The sequence below is a fragment of the Actinia tenebrosa genome, unplaced genomic scaffold, assembly GCF_029948245.1.
Source record: "Actinia tenebrosa isolate PJP-AT-01 unplaced genomic scaffold, QUT_ActTen_1.0 PGA_scaffold5__44_contigs__length_20552954, whole genome shotgun sequence".
Lineage (NCBI taxonomy): Eukaryota > Metazoa > Cnidaria > Anthozoa > Actiniaria > Actiniidae > Actinia > Actinia tenebrosa.
This window is the reverse complement of record NW_028292582.1, coordinates 17,894,646-17,914,839: the sequence shown is the minus strand read 5'-3', so window position 1 is coordinate 17,914,839 and position 20,194 is coordinate 17,894,646. Positions and strand designations below refer to the sequence as shown.

The 20,194-nt window shown below is 40.1% G+C and overlaps 2 protein-coding genes across 2 annotated transcripts in view; both read left to right on the top strand.

Moving 5' to 3' along the window:
* The window catches only part of LOC116291008 (fibrinogen C domain-containing protein 1-like), a 46,211-nt gene extending 37,756 nt beyond the window's left edge, over nt 1-8,455 (top strand). The window contains exon 5 of the mRNA XM_089038338.1: nt 8,346-8,455. Within this exon, the coding sequence (XP_088894464.1) occupies nt 8,346-8,455 (110 nt within the window). The remainder of the gene's footprint in view (nt 1-8,345) is intronic.
* A 9,224-nt stretch (nt 8,456-17,679) lies between these two features.
* Nucleotides 17,680-19,137, top strand: LOC148906772 (techylectin-5B-like). The gene is made up of 3 exons (XM_089038498.1): nt 17,680-17,784; nt 17,932-18,340; nt 18,646-19,137. Exons 2-3 carry the CDS (start codon nt 18,070-18,072, stop codon nt 18,894-18,896), a joined length of 522 nt encoding a protein of 173 aa, XP_088894624.1. The 5' UTR covers nt 17,680-17,784; nt 17,932-18,069; the 3' UTR covers nt 18,897-19,137.
* The last annotated feature ends 1,057 nt before the right edge of the window (nt 19,138-20,194 follow it).

Genomic DNA, 20,194 nt, shown 5'->3' with positions numbered 1-20,194 from the left:
TATACCTTATTTTTTATTGTTATTTTGTTAAACCCTGTAAGAGGGGTTTAGGATAGGGTCTATTTCTTATTGTTATTTCGTTAAGTCATCGTAATCGAAGAATGGTTAACATGATTATCTTTTTACTGGTTTCAACGATGAGAAAGAATGATACCTCATCTTTTAATGGGGGCTTAACGAAATAACAGCAAAAAATAGGTCCTTACTTGAGACCTCTTTGCAGTATTTAACAAAATAACAATAAAAAAGAAAGACCTATGCTAATTCCTCTTGCTGGGGCTTAGTAAGATCTTCTTTGCGACCTCTTACTCTTCTCGAACGTCGTCTAAAGTCCTTTGTGCTTTAGTATCCGCGGGACACCAATGTCCAATGAAGTCTTCTTCAGAGAATACCTTATTACAGTGACGGCAGGTGTATTTTTTACACGGTTTGGGTATCGGTGTTTTGGGAGGGATTATGCAGTCAGCAGGTAGTTCGCATGTAATGCAGTCCATATATCTATGGGGGATATCGAATGAAGTCCTTAATGGACTCCTTAGCCCAGCCCGCCATTGTCAAAAGCGCGCCAAACCGTTCTGCACGCTTCAGACCACACATTTCATCGTACAATTCCTGTACGCGCTCTTTTAACCGGTCTATCTCTTCCCTTTGCATTTCTATGGTATCTCTTTTATCCTTTGCGTCGGCGACAATCCTTCTTACTGCGTCCACTGGGTCCATTGTATATATAATGGATCCGAATCATATTCCCTGCAATGCTCTGATAGTAGGACCCACCGGCTGCGGAAAGACCCAGTTCATCGTGGAGCAGCTATTAGGACCCTTTAGATATCGCTTCGACTACGTCGTGCTATTGTGCCCCACCTACGTGAACAACCAAACCTGGACTGGTATAGGAGCGAAAGATGACGACTTCTTCGTGGATATACTGGATCCTAACGAGTTATCCGGCCATTTGAAGTTCTGGCATAAGCAATTCCCTAAAGATACGCAGACTTTACTCATACTGGATGACATTGCCTGTGGGGACGACGTAAAAAAGCGCACCTCCGAATTAGTGAAGCTCGCTTTCAGCGGCAGACACGACAATATCAGCGTTTGGTTGCTTTCCCAGCAGCTTACCAGCGTCTCTAAGCCCTTTAGGGAAAACATAGGCTCTCTCGTAGTATTTTATACTCCGAGCAAGTCTGACCTGGAAACCATTTTAAGCGACTACGGTGGTGAGATAAGCAAGGAACAGTTGCATGAATACATGCGGCATTTAAAGACGCACCAACATTCCAAGATGATCTTCTCTTTGAGGTTTCCGTATTCCATTAACATATATGGACATTGAGCAGCTCATAGATGAAGTCCCCACACAGTTAGATGAAAGTAACCTCAAGGAACAACTTAACATTCTTGTGTCTTCTGGGAAGTGTAAAGAAATGATAGGTAAGGAACTTACCCATGAGCAGGTTAATAAGCTGTCAGAAGAGGAGGTTAAGAAGTTCCATAAGAGGTACGAGGCTGCCCTTGCAAGTAAGACCACGGACGCCGTAGCAGACTCCGCTATCCGACTTGCCACTAAATTGCTTGGACTTGCACTGCCCATAGACGACGTGGAGCAACTACAGAAGGACATAAGCGAGGACTATGTCATCGCCCAAGAACTTAAGATAACCTGCGGGTGGTTGTCTTTGAAGTGCGGTAAGTTAATGGCAGTCGCCTCTGCGGCACTTCACGTAGCTCAGCATGTCGACTTGAAGGAGGTACTAGGTTCCTTTGGAACATCTTGGAAGGACTTCAAGAAGAACAGAGAAGTCGAAAAGGTCTTCCAGGCAGCACTTGCTGATAATCAAGTCGCCTCAAGTACCTAGTCAAGTCGTTGTCAAGTCACCTCAAGTACTTAGTCAAGTCGTCCTTAAGTCATTCTCAAGTACTTAGTCAAGTCGTTATCAAGTCATTGCCAAGTCATTGTCAAGTCGTCATCAAGTTACTTGTCAAGTCCTTCAAGCCCCTTAATATAAGATGAGTGACACCGAAGGACAACCACCCGTAGAAGATACCAAGATTACCAAGGCTAAATCCCCAGGCAGAGTTGCCGCGGGAAAGAAGCTCGCGGAGATGAACAGGAAGAACAAAGCCAAAAAAGAAGAAAAGGTGGAGGAAAAAGAAGAGGAATCCTTTATTAATCCTGGGTACGTCATTGGCGCGTTAGGAGTCGCTATAGCAGCAGGCAGCCTTTACTTACAATGGCGGGCTACGAAGCCAAAAGTAAAGTGGGAGGCCGTGCATGTGCCGCCAACATATCACGCACCTGTGGAGGTTAGAAAAAGTAAGATCCCTGAAATGGAGTAGATTTATCACCAGTGGCGACCTAGATTTTCCTTCTCGCTTTGTAATATAATGTCGACCGCGTTGTTGAAAACTGTTGAAGAGGCAGCTATCATTACTTCCATCGTTGCGGGCATTGGTTGGGTAGGTAAGAAAGTGCTCAAAGAAGACTTTACTGAAGACCCAAGCAAGAGCTTCGCTAACTTTGCTAAGATGACCGCTGCCGTAGGCGGGGCTATCATGGTAAAGGATTACCTACGGAAGGAAAAGTACCTACCTAATGTATAATGGTTAGCTTAGTCGCAGGTGGAGTCATTGCAGCTTTAGCATTTACAGGGGCTAATTATGGTGGTCAATATTTGGATAGATTAGTTAGAGGCGACAAAAGCGGTGCCGCCGAAAGAAAGAGACACGACTTAGCGCTGGAGAAATATCAAAGGGACGTTGCAGCTTGGAATGAAAAAAGACAAGCTTACAGGGATTGGTTGGATAAGAACTACCAAGACAAAATGCAGGCAGACAAGAACTTCGAAAACACAGACTACGCCTTCAAACTTTATGCGCAAGCGCATCCCACAGTGGCGTTAAAAAAGCCTCAGTTCAAGAATTACTACCAGCCTTCTAAGAAACAAAAAGACAATGAATTGGTCTTCGTAGGAGTCGCAGGGCTGGCCGGAGGCGTGGCTTTGGCGTATCTAATATAATGATCGTCTTTTTGGAAAGCGACAAGAATGACTTTACCACGTATTTGAATCCTCCCATCCGCGCGGAAAGGGTTCGGTTGGTTAGTTGCTCTTTGTACAATTCTTGGTATAATTTAATTAATGGCTTTGTCATCGGAACTTCCGGCACCAAACCAAAAATACCAGATTCCCATTACACCCCCATAACACTGGCTAAGGAGCTAGCAAAGCATGGATATACTCTTACCACAGGATTACCCCATGAAATGACATTTAAGAAAAATAATGGGAGCGCTAATTTAAAGGACAGTTCATTGGTAGAACTCCTGGGCCTTACTAGTACCACAATAAATAGCGGCAATACATATGATGTGAAATGGAAAGTCGCATCCTCTTACGAAGTCTATTGCGACTTGGTTCATAGTTACAACAATGGAGAAAAGTCTTCTCTTATGTCCAAGTTTCTGCCCCAAGGTAATCCATTTGACCCAGTAGAATACACTCCCATTTCTTTGAGCTATGACTTGTCTAATTTGGTAGAAAGCATAAACATCACCATTAAAGTGGACGGAAAGACGGTGGATTTTAACGGACGTAAGATCAATCTTGTTTTGGAATTCATATAATGGGCCGCGTAGAGGACAAACTTAAAAGGATTTACTATGGGCCGGAAGGCTATTGGAGAGGAGCGTCAGCTATCAAGAAACTCGCGACCGCGGCCAGGGTATCAGACGAAACGGCTAAGAACTGGTTGAAAAAACAAACCCTCTGGCAGGTTTATCTTCCCGTGCCTAAGTACATTCCCAGGCCCAGCTTCACCGTAAATACCCCCAATGAAGTTCATCAGGCGGATTTGCTTTTCTTGCCGCACGATAAGGTGAGAAAGAAGACCTATAGGTACGCTTTGACCGTAGTCGATATCGCAAGCAGATACAAGGACGCCGAACCTATAACCAGCAAGGATTCTGGGGAAGTCGCAGAAGCCCTAGGTAGGGTTTATAAGCGCGTCTTGAAATGGCCTAAGCTGCTGCAAGTGGATGCGGGGACGGAGTTCATGGGCGTGGTTACCAAGACCCTGAAAGACCACGACACTAAAATTAGAAGAGCTAAAGCAGAGTACCACAGGGGTCAAAGCATTGTCGAAAGATTCAATAAGACCCTGGCCGAGCGTCTCTTTGGATACCAGTATTGGAAAGAGCTGGAAGATCCCTCCAAACGCAATAGGGAATGGGCTCAGAGGCTCCCCCAGGTCGTCGCAGCTTCGAACAACGAGGCGGCCAGGGCTACGGGAATGAAACCCAGGGATGCCATAAAAAAGAAACACGTGGAACACAAGTCCTTCATCAGAAGTTCGAGGGCGGTCTTCCCCCATGAAAAGAAATTAGGTAATGTCACGGTTCGATATCTCTATGAGCCGGGTGAATTAGAAGGAGGATCCAAAAGAGCTACGGATCCTAATTGGTCTTTGGAAACTTACCAGATCCGAAGTGCGATAGCTAAGAAGGGTCAGCCCATCTTGTATTATCTTCATGATAGTCCCACGCGTGGGTTCGTCAAAGAAGAACTGCTTATCGTGTGATGTCCGAATGCTATCGTATGCACTCCGTCATCACACATCCATCGCTTACCGTCAAATGCAGACAGTGACACCTTCTCCTGCGTGACGTTATGTATCTGATGACCATAGCTGCGCAGGCTGTTCATCTTATGCCGCTGTTCCTTGCGTGTTCGTAATACGTTGAGGTAGGACTCGTGCGTAATGTCCTTCTTAACCACATACTTTTTTACGCCTTTAGCTTTCTTTTCTACGCCGTCTAACTTTAGCACGCTGTACATCTTTGGTTTCAGACCCACGTATTCCACGATGGGTTTTCCTAACATTTCGTCTTTCATCTTCCCAATTACCTTCTTATTCTTCGCAGAGTAAAGGAAGTGCTCCTTCGGGTAACCGCTGGTGTCGTACTCGTCTATGTCGGGGAGGCAGTCTTTGTAAACGTCTTCCGTTTGCACTTCTAGAATTAGGGAGTCGGTGTCTGTGTACAGGAGGCGACAGCGGTCTCCGTACTTTGGCTTAAGCTTATCGTAGTAGAACTCGTACATAAGCAGCTTCGATAGATCCAGCACCGTAAAGCCTGTGTAAACGGGCTTGTTTAGTAAGAGGTTTGCCCTTTTCATGTGAATCACGTAGAAGTTCAGCATTTCTACGTATCTAACGAAGCCTGGCTGTGACACGTATGCTTCTGCTTCCTCTTTGGTGCTGACTATTTTTACGCTTACGCGCTTGCGGATGTTCTCCATTGTCTTTCCGAACACGCTGTTGTTCATCAGTTTGAAGAGGTTTTTCTCGAAGTCATTTTTCGCTGCGGTACGCTTTTGCGTGTTAAAGTCAATGTAGGGGCGCATCCAGGGTTCCTGCGTGAATTTTAGGACTCTGTGGATCTTCTCTACGCGCATTCCGTGTCGCACGTAGAACTGCAGGTTGCGGTAATGTACCACATACTTCTTCTTATCCATCAGGTTCATAGTTAGTTTCCTGTACGGTTTGTAACCAGGGCACATTTGCTTTTGCAGCGGACTTAGCTGCTTAAATGGTATCTCTATCGCTTCTGGTGCTAAGGGGAACTCATTGTGTTCGTCGTGCAGGTGCTCTGGGTACTCCAGATCCACTTCTAAGACGTAACCCTTGTCTTCCTCCTTTCCTACCTGCATGTAGAAGTCTATCGGCTTCACTGGATCCCATTCGAAGTCTCTCACAGGTAGGTACTGTGACATTGCCCAACCATAAAGGTTATTCGCATCCAGGTAGTAAATGTATGTGGTTGGTTTCTCTGGGTCGTGCTCTACTAAGGGGTTGTTTGCGCGGGCGTAACGTCGGCTGGGTCCGCATACGCCGCCACGAATACCGTCTTCCATAAACCGATACATGTCGTATTCCGTTAGGAGATCCAACTGCGCATTTGTTTTCTTTAACAAAGCACTCCAGCTGAGCCCAGGAGCCGTGTAGAAATTAGCGGGATCCAATCCGTAATATTCCATAGCCATCTTTCTGAAGCTTTGGAAAACATCTGCGAGCAGCACTACGTCAGACCTTAGGTAGATGTCGTGGTAGTCACCCATGTTCTCACAGGAGTACTTTTCCCACACGTCTAACGCATGCTGGTACTCCTCATCCTTTATACCAGACTCGTTTAGGGTGCTGTAGAAGCGATCTTTGGGTGGTAGGGGTTCTTTGAATCGATCCCAGGAGTCCATGTATTCGTATGGGTAGACTCCTTTCCTTTCCGCGCCGTATTGACTGGAAATGGGAAAGTTGGTGTTATACTTTACGAGGTTTGCTAAGGAGTCCGCCATAAACTGCTGCGAATCTAAGAACTTTAGCTTACCCACAGTTACGGACATGTAGCGCTCTTTGTTGTTGGGTATGCATTTGACGTCGGAGCCGTCTGTTCCTTGTAGTAGCAAATGGGAGTCGTAACCGCGGAGGTTGTGAAAGAACACCGGAATCTCCATGTCTGGATTTACTTTGAAGTTTATATTGCATTTCCAATGAGCCGCTCCTCTGTATTTACCCGTGATGTGGCAGTGATCCCTAACCTTATCCACATAGAAATCCTCAACAAATGCTTTGTGGCAGTGAATGCAGTGCGTGGAGGGCTTTCCCGGCTTCTCACCTTTCTTAGCATACTTCCCGCATTTAAAATGAGCTTCTCCTAGATACTTTCCATCTTCATCCCACGCTTTCTTGGCTCGTCTTCCAAACTGAAGAAGCGTATGTTGACAAATGTGGCATTTTTTTGCCTTGTTAAAAGCCTCCTGGTTCTCTTTGGTAAATTCCATCTTCTTTGGACGTCTTAATTGTTCTCTAATCTCCCCCTCCTCTTCTCGCAATGCTTCTAGAAACTCATTAGCTGCGTTCTTACCTCGGTAAATCACAGGAGGGTTTGCTTTACCGTCTGATCTGACTACTATGTAACCAAAGGAGCAGATCTCGTGTAATCCTACCTTATTCGTGGCGCCACGTTTCTGCTCTTCCTTAGTTATCAACGCTTCGAAGTCTGCATATATCACGTAAGGCACTTGCATCTGCTTTTGATGGTCTGCGTATGAAAGCTCTTTGTTGGTGGGCATCTGGATCCGTTGCGCCACTTCTTCGACTCCGCGGCAGATCTCATCGTGTTTCTTTAGGGCATTTAAGGATGTAAATGACAGCAAGCAGCAGTCGCAGAAGTACTTTTTGCCTTTGTGCTTAGTATGTCTGTAGAATAGTCTGCTAATGTGTTTAACCCATGAGTAGTGTCCGCCGTGGTAGAATAAATGTACGCGCTCTCCTTTACTTTTTGACAGAACTAACGGTACTATCGTCTGCTCTCTGACTCCGTAAACGTTAATTGCTAGATCGTTTATTTCCTCAAATATGGGGATGTCTATCAACTGCATGGGAAATTCCACACCATCCCACTCTAAATCATCTGTGGGATACTTACTTGTCCTACAGGGATCCTTCTCTGCTGGATACAGTGCAGACCTGATTGCCCACATAAAGCATCGATTGTCTTCATTCTTCACGTTTACAATAGCCTTCTTCCTTTCTACCCACGTTGGTAGCGGTACGTAACTCCCCCCTCGTATGGGTACGTACCTGGCTATACTTATCTCTATTCCTTCAACCTCCTCTACTGTCCAACCCGATCCTTCTTTCGTGTAGTTAGACAGCGACTCCATTATTGCTTCTAAGGCTTCACTGAGTGACCTATCCAGATTCGTGGATTCTAATATCACTAACGACTTTGATCGCAACATTGCTGTCGTCATTACCTCGTCTTTTGACAAACTTACTTCTACCATTATGCTCGCTTTCAGGGCTCCTAATTCTTCTATACCTTTTCGGAGAGTCCTTTTAACCTTCCTTTCTGACTGACGCCAAAACTGTCTAACGTCAATCTCACCGTTACCGGGTATTGACACCGTGCTGAAGTTGCTTTGGGATTCCATCTATATAATAGGAAATATTTTATACCTAATACCAAGCACTTTTTAGGTCGTCGTAGTCGTACTCACAGTCCTGACAATGCCAAAACAATTTAACCTTAGTCTCAAACTTCTTACCACATCCACAATCATAACTGCTCATACACTTCGTCTTCATTTTCAAATGCTTTTTCAAATCCGCTTCTTTCTTAAAAGTTCTCTTACAATCTTCGCACTCCATATATAGACTAACATATTTGCGCTGTTGCCCCCAACCACACTTGGAGTGGGTTGTTTCCGTAGGTGGATTTTTGACGCGGGTCTTACCCCGTGTTGAGATTGCGCTGGAACCCCCATTCCCTATACTACTCCACTCTAACCTGAACGGCCTGTATCACCACGGGAAAAACGCAGGTGCTGGAGTCGCCTGGTATCACTGGACTAGCTACACTGCTAAGAGAGCCGAGATGAAGATACGACCTGTATAAAATACTTCTTATCGTACCAGTTTAAATATCATCGAAACGTTAAGAACCAAAAATAAATTAAGATTAAAATTAAAAATAAATATACTATCAATTATAAAGAATGTAAGAGGTTATATTCCATTAGCATCACATCGAAGAAATAATAACTTTCTGTAAAAAATGTGTGCGGTAGAAGGCAAGATAGTCACGCATTGTTTATCAACAAAAATCTTGTAGAATTAAATAAGTAAAATAAAATACTGCAGTATGGAAAATGGCGTTGGATTGATTGAAATAGGGATTGCTAATCAGTTCCAAAGTTGTTTTCTACTTTCGTATCGTTTCACCTATGGATATGGTAGCATTACATTAAAATGGTAACACACAAAAAAATATATATGCACAATTGACAAACAAATTTGCAACAATTTGGGAGATAGTTTGTTGTTGTTATTTTGTATTTTTTTAGTTTAATTGTTTTTACACAATTTCACACTTTGTTAGCGAACCCATTTCTGTCAACTCTCAGGTATGCAAAATATACACTAAAATATAAAACACTAAAATATTTTGTTGTATATTAGTTTGAAAATGAAGCTAGCGGTATTTTGAAATACCGCAAACATTTATTTTTTAAAGCGCCTTAAAGGACGACGAAAATGAAACATAAGTTTGTTGATAAAGTAGACGTCAAAATGTTATCGTACGTTAGCCTAACACAGGCAACCCAGTAACTATTGCCACATATGTATATCTTCTACCGTCAGTTAGCTAGATCACAAAACAAGAGTCGTGCCTAACACACGCCCTGTATTACCCCTTGACTCAAATAAGGTTCCACCACGTTGATAATTTGGAAAACCTTTTTAATACTTAGTCTGTTTGAATTTTATTCAGCTGTTTACCGATTTGAACAGAAAAATCCTCGGTAATAACCAGCAGACCTTGATATTTGACTCCAAGCCATGTCGTTGAATGAAACAGATGTTGCAGTCGTTGAGAAGGCAGTTCAAGAAGCTCTCGAGCAGCTAGACAAACATGCCCCTGAAGAGTACGCCAAGCTGAAGTGCAGATCCCGAAAAGAAGAAAGCCGTTACTGAGCCAGCGAGGAATGCAGCGACTGAACACGTCAAACTGGCCAAAGAATTTGCTGATTAACCAGATGACATCGCTAAACGGCTTGCCAAGCATCTTTCAGGAAAAAGAATAATGATGCTCCAAAAGGGACTGGAATTCCCGACATTTGGAATGAATATCATCAAGAAGGATGACTGGTAACACTGGAGCTGACGAGAGAAGAGAAGCACTAGAGCCAGATTGAGCACTAATGGGTTCTGTTGACATCGATTGGGCAAAGCTTAAACAATATGCCAGCATCTTTGGGGAAGCCACAATGCTCATGATGTCAGAAGCAGTGATTTATTTCATAAAGCAAAAGCTCTTTTCTTTCTGATCAAGGACAGCTATGCAGCTGGCATTCTAAGGACTATCATTGCTGTGTTAGACCATCCTCTAATATTGAACAAGCTGCCGCTATCATGGCAATGCAAGACTGCATAGCAGACATCAGGAGATGGATGCAAGCGGATAGATTGAAACTGAATGATGACAAAACAGAATTCATCGTAATTGGAACAAGGCAACAATTGACAAACGTCGAGTCGCTTTGCGTCGGAGATGAAACCATTACACTATCTGATGAAGTAAAGAACCGTGGCTGTTGGTTCGACACGCGGCTGAAAATGGACTCGCACATTAATAACTGCTTCAGAGCAGCTTCCTTCCATTTATTTGATATCAGACGTATATCAGGAAATTCCTTAGCTGTGACACTGTGCAAACTCTAGTTAATGCTTTAGTTACTAGTCGACTAGACTATTGTAATAGTCTCCTTTATGGTCTACCGGCCAATCAGTTATGTAAACTTCAACGAGTACAGAATGCTGCGGCCCGACTTATCTGTAATATCAGTAGATTTGATCACATAACTCCTGCCTTGCACAAACTACATTGGCTACCCGTTAGGTACAGAATAGACTTTAAGACATTACTTATTACCTATAAGGCTATCCATGGACTATCACCTGAATATATCACTGAACTCATTAAGCCTAAGGCAGAATCAAGATACAATTTAAGATCATCCAAAGAACTATTGCTCGATAGACCAAGAATAAGACCTTTAACCACTCTGGGCGACCGCGCATTTGAAGTCGCTGCGCCTAAGCCGTGGAACGCCCTTCCAACAGAAATACACAATGCCAGTAGCACACAATCATTCAAGAAACTGCTTTTAAGCATTTTGCTGATAAACTTTTATATTTCGATAATATATATGTATATATATACACCCATGATCATTATTATTCATTGACCCCTTCAACAACTCCTGGCGGGCGTTATCCGGTGGGCAGAGCAATAAACACTACCTTATGGCCAGTTCGTTGCTTGCCCTCCTGGTTGCGCTGCTTTGCGGTTTATGCAACGGGTCCACATGGTATGTTTAGATCATAATTTCTATTTATAGGAAGTTATTTATTTTAATCAGTTTGTAATGCGCTTGTGAGCATCTCCCTATGTAATACGCGCAATATAAGTATTAAATTATTATTTATTATTACTGAACTTGTTTTTACGATAACCACATAAGCATGAGCATAATAAGATTCAAAATAAGATATTCATAGTAAATGTAAATAAATTTAATATTATAAAATGTTCTTGTAAGATTGGGACATAATATATATTCCTTTCATTTGTCAGTTAATCCATCCATCTATGCATCCATCTATTCATTCAATCCGTTCGTCCATCCCTCCATCCGTCTATTAATCCATCCATCCCTTGATCTATCCATTCGTCTGTCCGTCCGTCCTTTCATTCATTCATTCATCCATCTATTTATTGGTTCTTTCTTTCTTTCTTTCTTTCTTTGAAAAAGATCCATTGACAGACGGCTCGACTGCATAATCTACCGACGAGAAAGACAGTAATAAGTCATTTTGGAAAGTTTTTTGAAAATCTTCGAAGGCTTGTTGATGACAAAATGAAAAATTTTTCAGAATTCCATAAACAATAGCAATGACAAAGAAGCTACATCTCAAAAGGACAAAGAGTTAAAAGCCAAAATTCAATCACTAGTCACTAGAGAGTGCTAACGCGGCTCTAAAAAGCTCTAATAACGATAAAATTGAGATCCAAAATTACATTGAAATAATGAAGAACAAAAGCGTCATGACGGTAATTCCCACTGATCAAACAGCCTTCCACAGTTCAGCAGAGGAAGACATTGATAACGAACTGCAAATAATTGAACCTAGTGCAAAAACTTTTCAACCAAACAAGGCAAAACCTCTCCATTCAAAGATAACCAACACTGGTGCAAAAGACGACAAAAATCCTCAAGACGAGGAAGGTACGAATAATAACCTGAATATCAAAAAGAAATCCATTATCATCCTTGGCGACTTAATGATTAAAAACATTCAAGGCTGGAAGATGTCCAAGATATACAAAGTTACCACGAAATCTTTTGCTGATGAAACAACTGACGACATGGCCCACTACATTATACCTTCGATATAGAAGAAACCTGACAAAGTTAGTCTGCACATTGGCACCAACGATGTTAAAGCCAAAGAACCTGACAACGTTGCTGAGGTGATAATCAAAATGGCATCTAATATTCAGAAAGATTCTTCAAAAACACAGGTAACATTATCTAGTATTATCTATAGAAATGATGCGGAATTACATCCAAGGATCGATAAAGTCAACAAAAGTGAACAGGCTGCCCGAAAAAATGAATGAACTTCATTGACCACAGTAATATTACCGTAGACTGTTTGAATGAGGGAGGTTTACATTTAAACCGAAAGGGGGATGGTATTTTCATAACTAATTTCATTTCGCTTCTAATCAGTGAATCTGTCAGAGAGATACATGTCATTTAGCCATCACCAACCCAGCCGCATAACGGTTGTTTACCATTAGATTGGAAATTCCGGTAATTCCGGTTTTTCTGTAAATGGTACAACCTTCTCCCATCGGAAAATTTCTGGTAAAAGTGGAAATGCTCAATAGGTACCCCGTTTGTTCCAGTGAGCCCAGAATAACCGGATATGCGCGTACCATTTACGCTTTTTCACACGTGCATGCATGCATGCACTTTTTAAAAATCTTTATTTCTATTATGGTCACGTCTGAAGAGCGTTAAGAATTCACCGAAGATATGTATATCGTCATCATCGCAAAGTATTTCGGAATCAATATCGACACCAAAGCTTCGTCCAACAATACCAAAGTGTTGACATTTGCCGCCATTTTGTACTTATTTTTATTTGACTGCCTTAAAACCCTTCAATGCACATTAAATTAAAGGAGAGTATTCGTAAAACTTACAACTTTTAGTGACTTCATTTAGAAAAAAATCGTTCTATGATTTTTTTGAATGCCGCTTTCATAGATACTTTCTATCGCTTTTGACAACGAATGGGGTCATTTGGCTTCATATCAAAAAATCCATAACGTTAGAAAGAAAGTCACAGTTTGACTCATACTCAATAAGGACAGTGTCTATATCCGTTTCAATGCGGCTAGGTGTGCCAGACCAAAACTACCCAGAGCCTCCTTAATGGCGGACTCAAACGGCCAAACTTTACCGGCTAAATACAACATCTTCCCAGTCTCGTATCGAAAAAGAATTTGGACAGTAAGGTATATTACATACCTGGTTTTATATGGTACAATTTCCAGGGATGGTGTCATTTTAGTAAGACTAGCACTTTAGCTTTTTAATTGTAAATTGCAAGTTTATTATTTATAGTTATTATTATTCATATTATAGTTCTTTTCTATGTATATATTGTTATGTGCACGACTTTCATGTAAACCAGTTGTATCAACTGATGAAATCTCTTGGATAAATAAAGCTCATCCATTCGTTCTTTCTTCTGATGATGAGACGTGCAGCTCGCAGCTACCGAGTTAGCATGCTTATGAAAATGGCAGTCAAAGGAGGAAATAAAAAAGCGCGCGCAGCATGGAATATGGCGATTGATTGATTTTTAAAGTTCAAAAAGTGATGAATTGCTGATTTTCAAAATTGTTTTCCACTGTCGACACGGAAGGCAACGATAATAATTGATCAGTATACTAGCATGATTTGAAATGATTAAAGGGATTTCAGTAACGCATAAAATGAAAAATCTGCGCACAAACTATCACCCTTAAGGCGCATGCCTTTGTACGTTGATATAAACAGGCTGGAAGCTGCGGTAAAGTACGAGAAAAGCAAGCTTAGGAGCAAGAGACGTAGCCGAGCGTTTCTCTTGCTTCTCGAGTGCTCTACAGCTCTTAGAGTATTAATGCCACAATACAGAGACATTAAAGCAGCCATTGTATATTGCTTTTATTAAGTATTTTTTAGCGATATAAACAGTCAAACAGTGTTATATTTAAACTATTTTATAAATCATTATTTATATTTAGCCACCTCCGCAGTCTATTCCGTACATTTTCCGTTGGGATCCCTGTGTTAAATCTTATGGCAGAGAAGAACTAGGAACGAGAAACGAGAGAGGAGGAGGAGTGGGGATGAGGGAGGAAGAGAAAAAGCGAGAGGAGTGCTGAGAGGAGTAGCTTGCCAAAAATCGAAGTGTACACCCTGTGGACGCGTAAATTCACCCCGGTACCCCATAGAGCTTGTTTGCTTGACATAAACACATCACTGGTGTGGGGTGACCTTAGTGTTTATTGTGTATTTCAATATGCCGTCGTCGAACCGTGGTGGTCACAAGTATTTAGCATTCAAGTTAAAAATTCCACGTTATAAACATAGTAAGATTCCTGTTTACAGACTTGGATACAGAAGGGTAAACAATGAGTTAAAAAAACGCGGTTGGCCATGGAAAATAAATCTAACGAAACCGGAAACTTGAGAGTTCCAAAAGCTTAAAGTTCGCAGGTCGGTGAACATGAGTTGGTTGATTAGGAGGTTGAAGAACCGAAAACTTCGTAACGTTCGCTGCGAAGTTCAGTAATCTTTTAATTGCTGGGATACCTGTGGTATACCAGCTATAAAATGCCTTTGTTTTTTTGTTGTTTTTTTTTTTCTCCGCGACAAAATGGCAAAGTTGCACAATAGTTACCCAGGGGTCTTCAGGAACTTACCCAAGAGACCTTTGCGGGCATATGCTATGGGGTTCCCGTCTATACTCCAATCAATTATCATATACCAGATGTCAATCAATGTAACTATGTTGTCAAGTGATTATGAGAGGGCGGAGCTAGCAGATCACGTGGCACAGGCTTATGTCTACGCATGCTCTATTTCGTTGACCACCGTAATTCAAGACAGCCGAACTAGAAATATTTTAATAAATTAAAATTTATCAATTTTCAAGCCAAGAAGATAGGGGGAGGATTTCGAAGCGATTATTTCTAAGAATTTTCAATGAACTTCATGAGCGAAAGCTTGTTTTGGTTTATCTATTCATGATTCACCTACTAGAACAGTATTTTCTGCACGAACAAGCGAAGATCGATGAGGAGAATAGGGTTTCAAGAGTCAGCATTACGATAAGCGATAGTAAACAAATATTTCATTCAGTATGTTTCGTTATTCTCTTGAACTTGACAATATAGTCTTATAACCTATATTTATGCATTTATATTAACTGTTTTGGCTTCAAAGTCTATTCACAAAGGAACATGAGGTACATAGCAATATTTATTTTAAGATTCTATTTGATTTTAAGAAGCAAAATAAATAATTTTCTACGCATACTCCAGGCATTTGATCTTTGCCGTGTTCGAAGCGTATATTATCTCCTTTGATTTTTCTTCAAAAAAATGGCGATTCATTAAAAAATATCGATAAATTATAAAATGTAAAGCAATTATGAGAGAGGTTTTGAGTAAATATTAGCCTGTATTTACGTTTTACATGAAGCATTTTGATTTTAAAGCGAGCCGTGCGAATGTGCATGCTTTTTAACAACAAGCTAATTACTTATGCCAAAACCCGGATCCCGGAACTGGAATTGGAGTTCCAGATTGAGTTTTTTGATCCAGGTATCCCAGCTTACCTTCTTGTTTTTAAACATTGTAGCTTCATAGCAGTGACGCATGCGCGCAATTGGTATAACGTAACGTTGACATTAAAATGCAGCGGAATAAAGAGAGCAGCTTTTTAAAACACGAATTTCAGACTTCTTTTCCGCCCATGTTTTAGCTCATTTCTGATAATTGTTCTGTCACTTCTATGTGACTAATTAACAATTAGATTACGAGGTCGAGATTTCTATGAGTCAATAGATAGTCGATGAGGCGCGTAGCGCCGAATCGACTATTTGACTCATAGAAAACCCAGATCGAGTAGTCTAATGGTTTTAGCATAAACCTACTACCTAATATTATAGCATTGAAAACAAAGAATGACACTGAAAAATTTACTGAACAAAGCAACGGTCAACCGGCGTCACTGTTTTCATTCATCTTTGCGAACTCCAAGTAGTGCAATACTTGTATAGCTTTTTGTCTCTATTTTTACGGTTAAAACTATCTTTCCAATATTTTCCACCTTTTTATCTGTTCTTGGGAACTCATTTCCTAATTGAATGAGTGATAAACTGAACGGATTTATTCACGAATAATTAGTTGTCACATCATTTTAAAGCCGTGCCTTGTTTACAATTCGCTTAAGATTCTTGTCAGTTAACTTTCACTTTCTTTATTGTTTCGTCTGTTCTTACTGTTTTAAAATTCTTCTTGAATACATGTGAATAAGTTGTCTCTTGGATTTCTTCTGTTTTTGGAGGAAATAATTATAAAACAACATCGTTATCTCAGTAGTCAGTTGTTTGTTATTTGTTATTTGCTCATGAATATCTCAATGAAATCTGACGGCCAATTTTTCGTGTTAAAATTGCCATAATTCTTCAGTTTATTTATCTGTACTGTCCAATACCTCTCCATTCCTTTCCTTGATACAGTCTTGTATTTTCTATAATCGAGAACAAGCAGAGATTTCGACGAAGCTTAAGCACTATGCATTTGTTCGTTTTTCGCTACTCGTTATCTATCACAGGATAGATAGTGAGTACGTTAGCCAATTAGATTGCAGGATTCGTGATAGTATGCTAGTAGGTTTATGCTAACTATCATTAGGGAGCCGAATAACGCAATTAAAGCCCTCAGTCATGCTTCATAGATGTCAATAAAAAACATGACTTACTCATACACCAGTCTGAAAATATCACCAATTGTCTATAGAATATTCATTTTCTATAAACTCGGTAAGAACAAATATTTTCATTCATCAAAAACGTTCTTGCTCGCTCATCCCAACCTCCAACCACATTTACCAACCGCTGTTTTACTGCTTCGAACAATGGATGCTGAAGAGACACTTCCATCAAAGTAGTTACATTATTTAATATTGTTGATATTATAATTAATTAACAAAATTATCGCTTCACTATACCACGAGTAAGGTTACCAACAAAGATCCCATCGTGTTTTAACGCGTTGTGTCAATAAACTATAGCTTGTTTAGTTAACTAAGTGTGTAAGTCCATAAAATTATTGACTTTAATCTTAAATCTTATTAAAAGCTCTTCTATTGATTGAAATAATATTGTTATTTGACTTCGATAATTCAGGGCCGCGAAGTCTGAATGAATAGAAAAAAGAGTAATAATATCTGTAATTTAATCATGAGTTTGACTTTGAGTTTGTTTCAGTGATGTATTGTTTTCTCCCTTATTACGAGGGTTTTTTTCCATGTTCTCAGGTTGTGCCAGCCATCCTCCTTCCGTCAAAAAGAAAACATTTGAGTTATGTGTTGTGTGTTGTAAATAACACGGAACCTCGTGGAAGAGCCCTTTACGGTGACTGATGGTTGACATGGAAATCGGAAGGGAAGGATATCGAAATGATTTGAACCAAAAAGTACATTTAAACCAACAAATTAGAAAGGCTTAAGATTGGCTAACAGAACGTTTTGTCCAAAAACAAGTTTAAAAATCGTGTTTGAGGTTTAGCTGTCTTTATTCCACAGCATGATTCAGTGAGTTTTACCCACAACCTGTTTTCCTGTGTTGGCTGATCGCGAGTGCCGAAGAGAAAAACTGCTGAAATGAAATTCTTGAGGTTTGAATTTATTCTGATCAGCTTGTTTATTGTCAGTGAATGAAAACAAGTCACCAAAACCAAAACGAATGGCGATGTATATCATATTTTTTTTGGAGGTGCGGCTAATTCCAAGCAGTTTTCCGGTGCCCTGAAAGCCATCGAAGAGAAATTGAATGTCATCATGGAAAAAATGGGAGCATCGTTAAACAAAACTGGTACGTTCTAGTATGAAAGGAGGTATTGTTAACAATTCTTAAAGCAATCATATGTCATTGCTATTCTTGTTAGCGAAGTTTATCGTCGAATGAAATCGCAGTATACAAACACAACGCTAGAAATTAGCACAATTCTTTTATTTTCAGTGCCCAAAAACTGTGCTGAAGTTCTTAGAAGAGGTGGCAAAAAAAGTGGTGTTTACACAGTCGATCCCGGTGACGGTAAAGGACCATTCAAGATAAATTAACTTTACAAAATTGGATACTATTTTTTTGATAAGTTGAATGAAACAATTGTTGTGTGAATGTGGAAGAGTTGAAGTCAGGTATCTTGACTTCTATCGAAGTTGGGCTGACTACAAGAACGGTTTTGGTGACCTGAAAGGCGAGTTCTGGTTGGGACTGGATAAAATCAACCGGTTGACCCATCAGACTCGTAACCGTCTTCGTGTTGACCTACAAGACATCAAAGGGAACAGCGCTTATGCTGAGTACGACTACTTTGCTGTGAGCAGTGAAAGAAGCAAGTACAAACTTAGCCTTGGAACTTATTCAGGTGAGGTAAATAACCTAGTGCTCACTTTTAACATTAAAAAAAAAAAAAAAAGAAAAAGAAAAAGAAAAAAAAGAAAAGAAAAAAAAGAAAAAAAAGCGTTTGGAAGTTTGTTTCTCTTGACTAAGTCATAGATCGTTTGTATAATTATTTTCCAAAAAGGATAGGAAAGATATACCCAGTTCCCTTTCTTCTGTTTTTCTTGTAAATCCGTGCAGAGATCCTCGCGCAACACCTTTGGCGCCAATAAGAATACATGGAATTGACTTTAACATCTTTACTTATATAATTATCGTTTTCACTCGTAGGCACTGCTGGTGTCTCACTCTCCTACCATCGTGGTATGGCCTTCACCACCAAAGATCGTGACAATGATGTCCATGGTTCAAACTGTGCCGTACTTTCCAAAGGTGCCTGGTGGTACAAAAGCTGTCATTACTCTAACCTGAACGGCCTGTATCACCACGGGAAAGTTAGAAGTGATGGTGTTATCTGGTATCACTGGAAAAACAAATACAACTCTGCTAAGAGAGCCGAGATGAAGATACGACCTGCATAAAATACTTGTTGACGTACCAGTCTAAAAATCTCCATTAAGAATCAAGCTCTTAACTTTAAAAATAAATATACTGTTAATTATGAAGAATGTAAAAGATTTAATTCCATTAGCATCACATGGAAGAAAGCCAGAACTTTCTGTAAAAAATGTGTGCGGTAGAAGGCGTGACAGTCACGCATTGTTGGTCGACGAAAATCTTGTAGAATTTAAAAATTAAAATAAAATAATACAGCATGGAAAATGGTGGTTGATTGATTGAAATAGAGATTGCTCATTTCCAAAAATTTTTTTTAAATCTCATCTCAAATCATACATACACTGAATCAGATTTACATCAAATACAACCATAGACCAAATGCTGAAACCCACCCCAATGGAGGCCCAACCCGCGAACGAAGCGATCCCGCGCGATCCGTGACTTTAAATCACGCCAGATACCCCTCATTTCCAAAGTTGTTTTGTACTTTCGTATCAAAAGGCGATGATACCAATGGACATGACAGTCACGCATTGTTTGTCGACGAAAATCTTGTAGAATTAAAAAATTAAAATATATTACTGCAGCGTGAAAAATGGTGGTTGATTGATTGAAATAGAGATTGCTCATTTCCAACGCTGTTTTGCACTTTCACGCGTATCAAAAAGCGATGATACCAATGGATATTGAAATTATAACACATAATGAGTTATTATACACAAACAAAGAAATTTGCAACAATTTGGGAGACAGTCTGTTTTTTGTTGGTTTTTTTTTTCAGTTTTTCTTTTATAATTGTTTTTACACAATTTCACTCTTCATTAGCGAACCCATATCTGTCAATTTTGTATACAAAAGATAAATTAATTTGAAAATGAAATGCAAACAATATTTTCTAAAAGCGCCTTAAAGACCCATTGCCACTTACCGTGATGCACCGCGGTCACAGATGAATTTCGTGGTCCATGAAATTCAAATATTCATATATTGAATAATAACTTCAAATTAAATCCTTTTCCGACATAGCACTAAGGTACAATAATAATTCTTTTACATTCTTTTAAGAGTTTATTCAAAAGGTTAGAATTATTTTTTCAGTGGTGGCACGATTCAAAATGTAAACAAATTGTGATGCATCACGGTAAGTGGCAATGGGTCTTTAAAGGACGGCGAAAATGAAGCATAAGTTTGTTGATAAAGTTGACGTCAATGCAAAATGTTATCGTACGTTAGCCTACCACAGGTAATCTACCTGCAACAATATTTAAAAAATCAAATTTTATATAGTCATTTATCTAGTCGTCATTATTTATATTTAGCC

What these genes read in the sequence shown, in the direction of transcription:
- LOC148906772 (XM_089038498.1), top strand. Translation starts at nt 18,070, where the DNA reads ATGAAACAATTGTTGTGTGAATGTGGAAGAGTTGAAGTCAGGTATCTT. An exon ending in TAGCCTTGGAACTTATTCAG is followed by an intron (nt 18,341 to 18,645) that starts GTGAGGTAAATA and finishes TTTCACTCGTAG; the next exon opens with GCACTGCTGGTGTCTCACTC.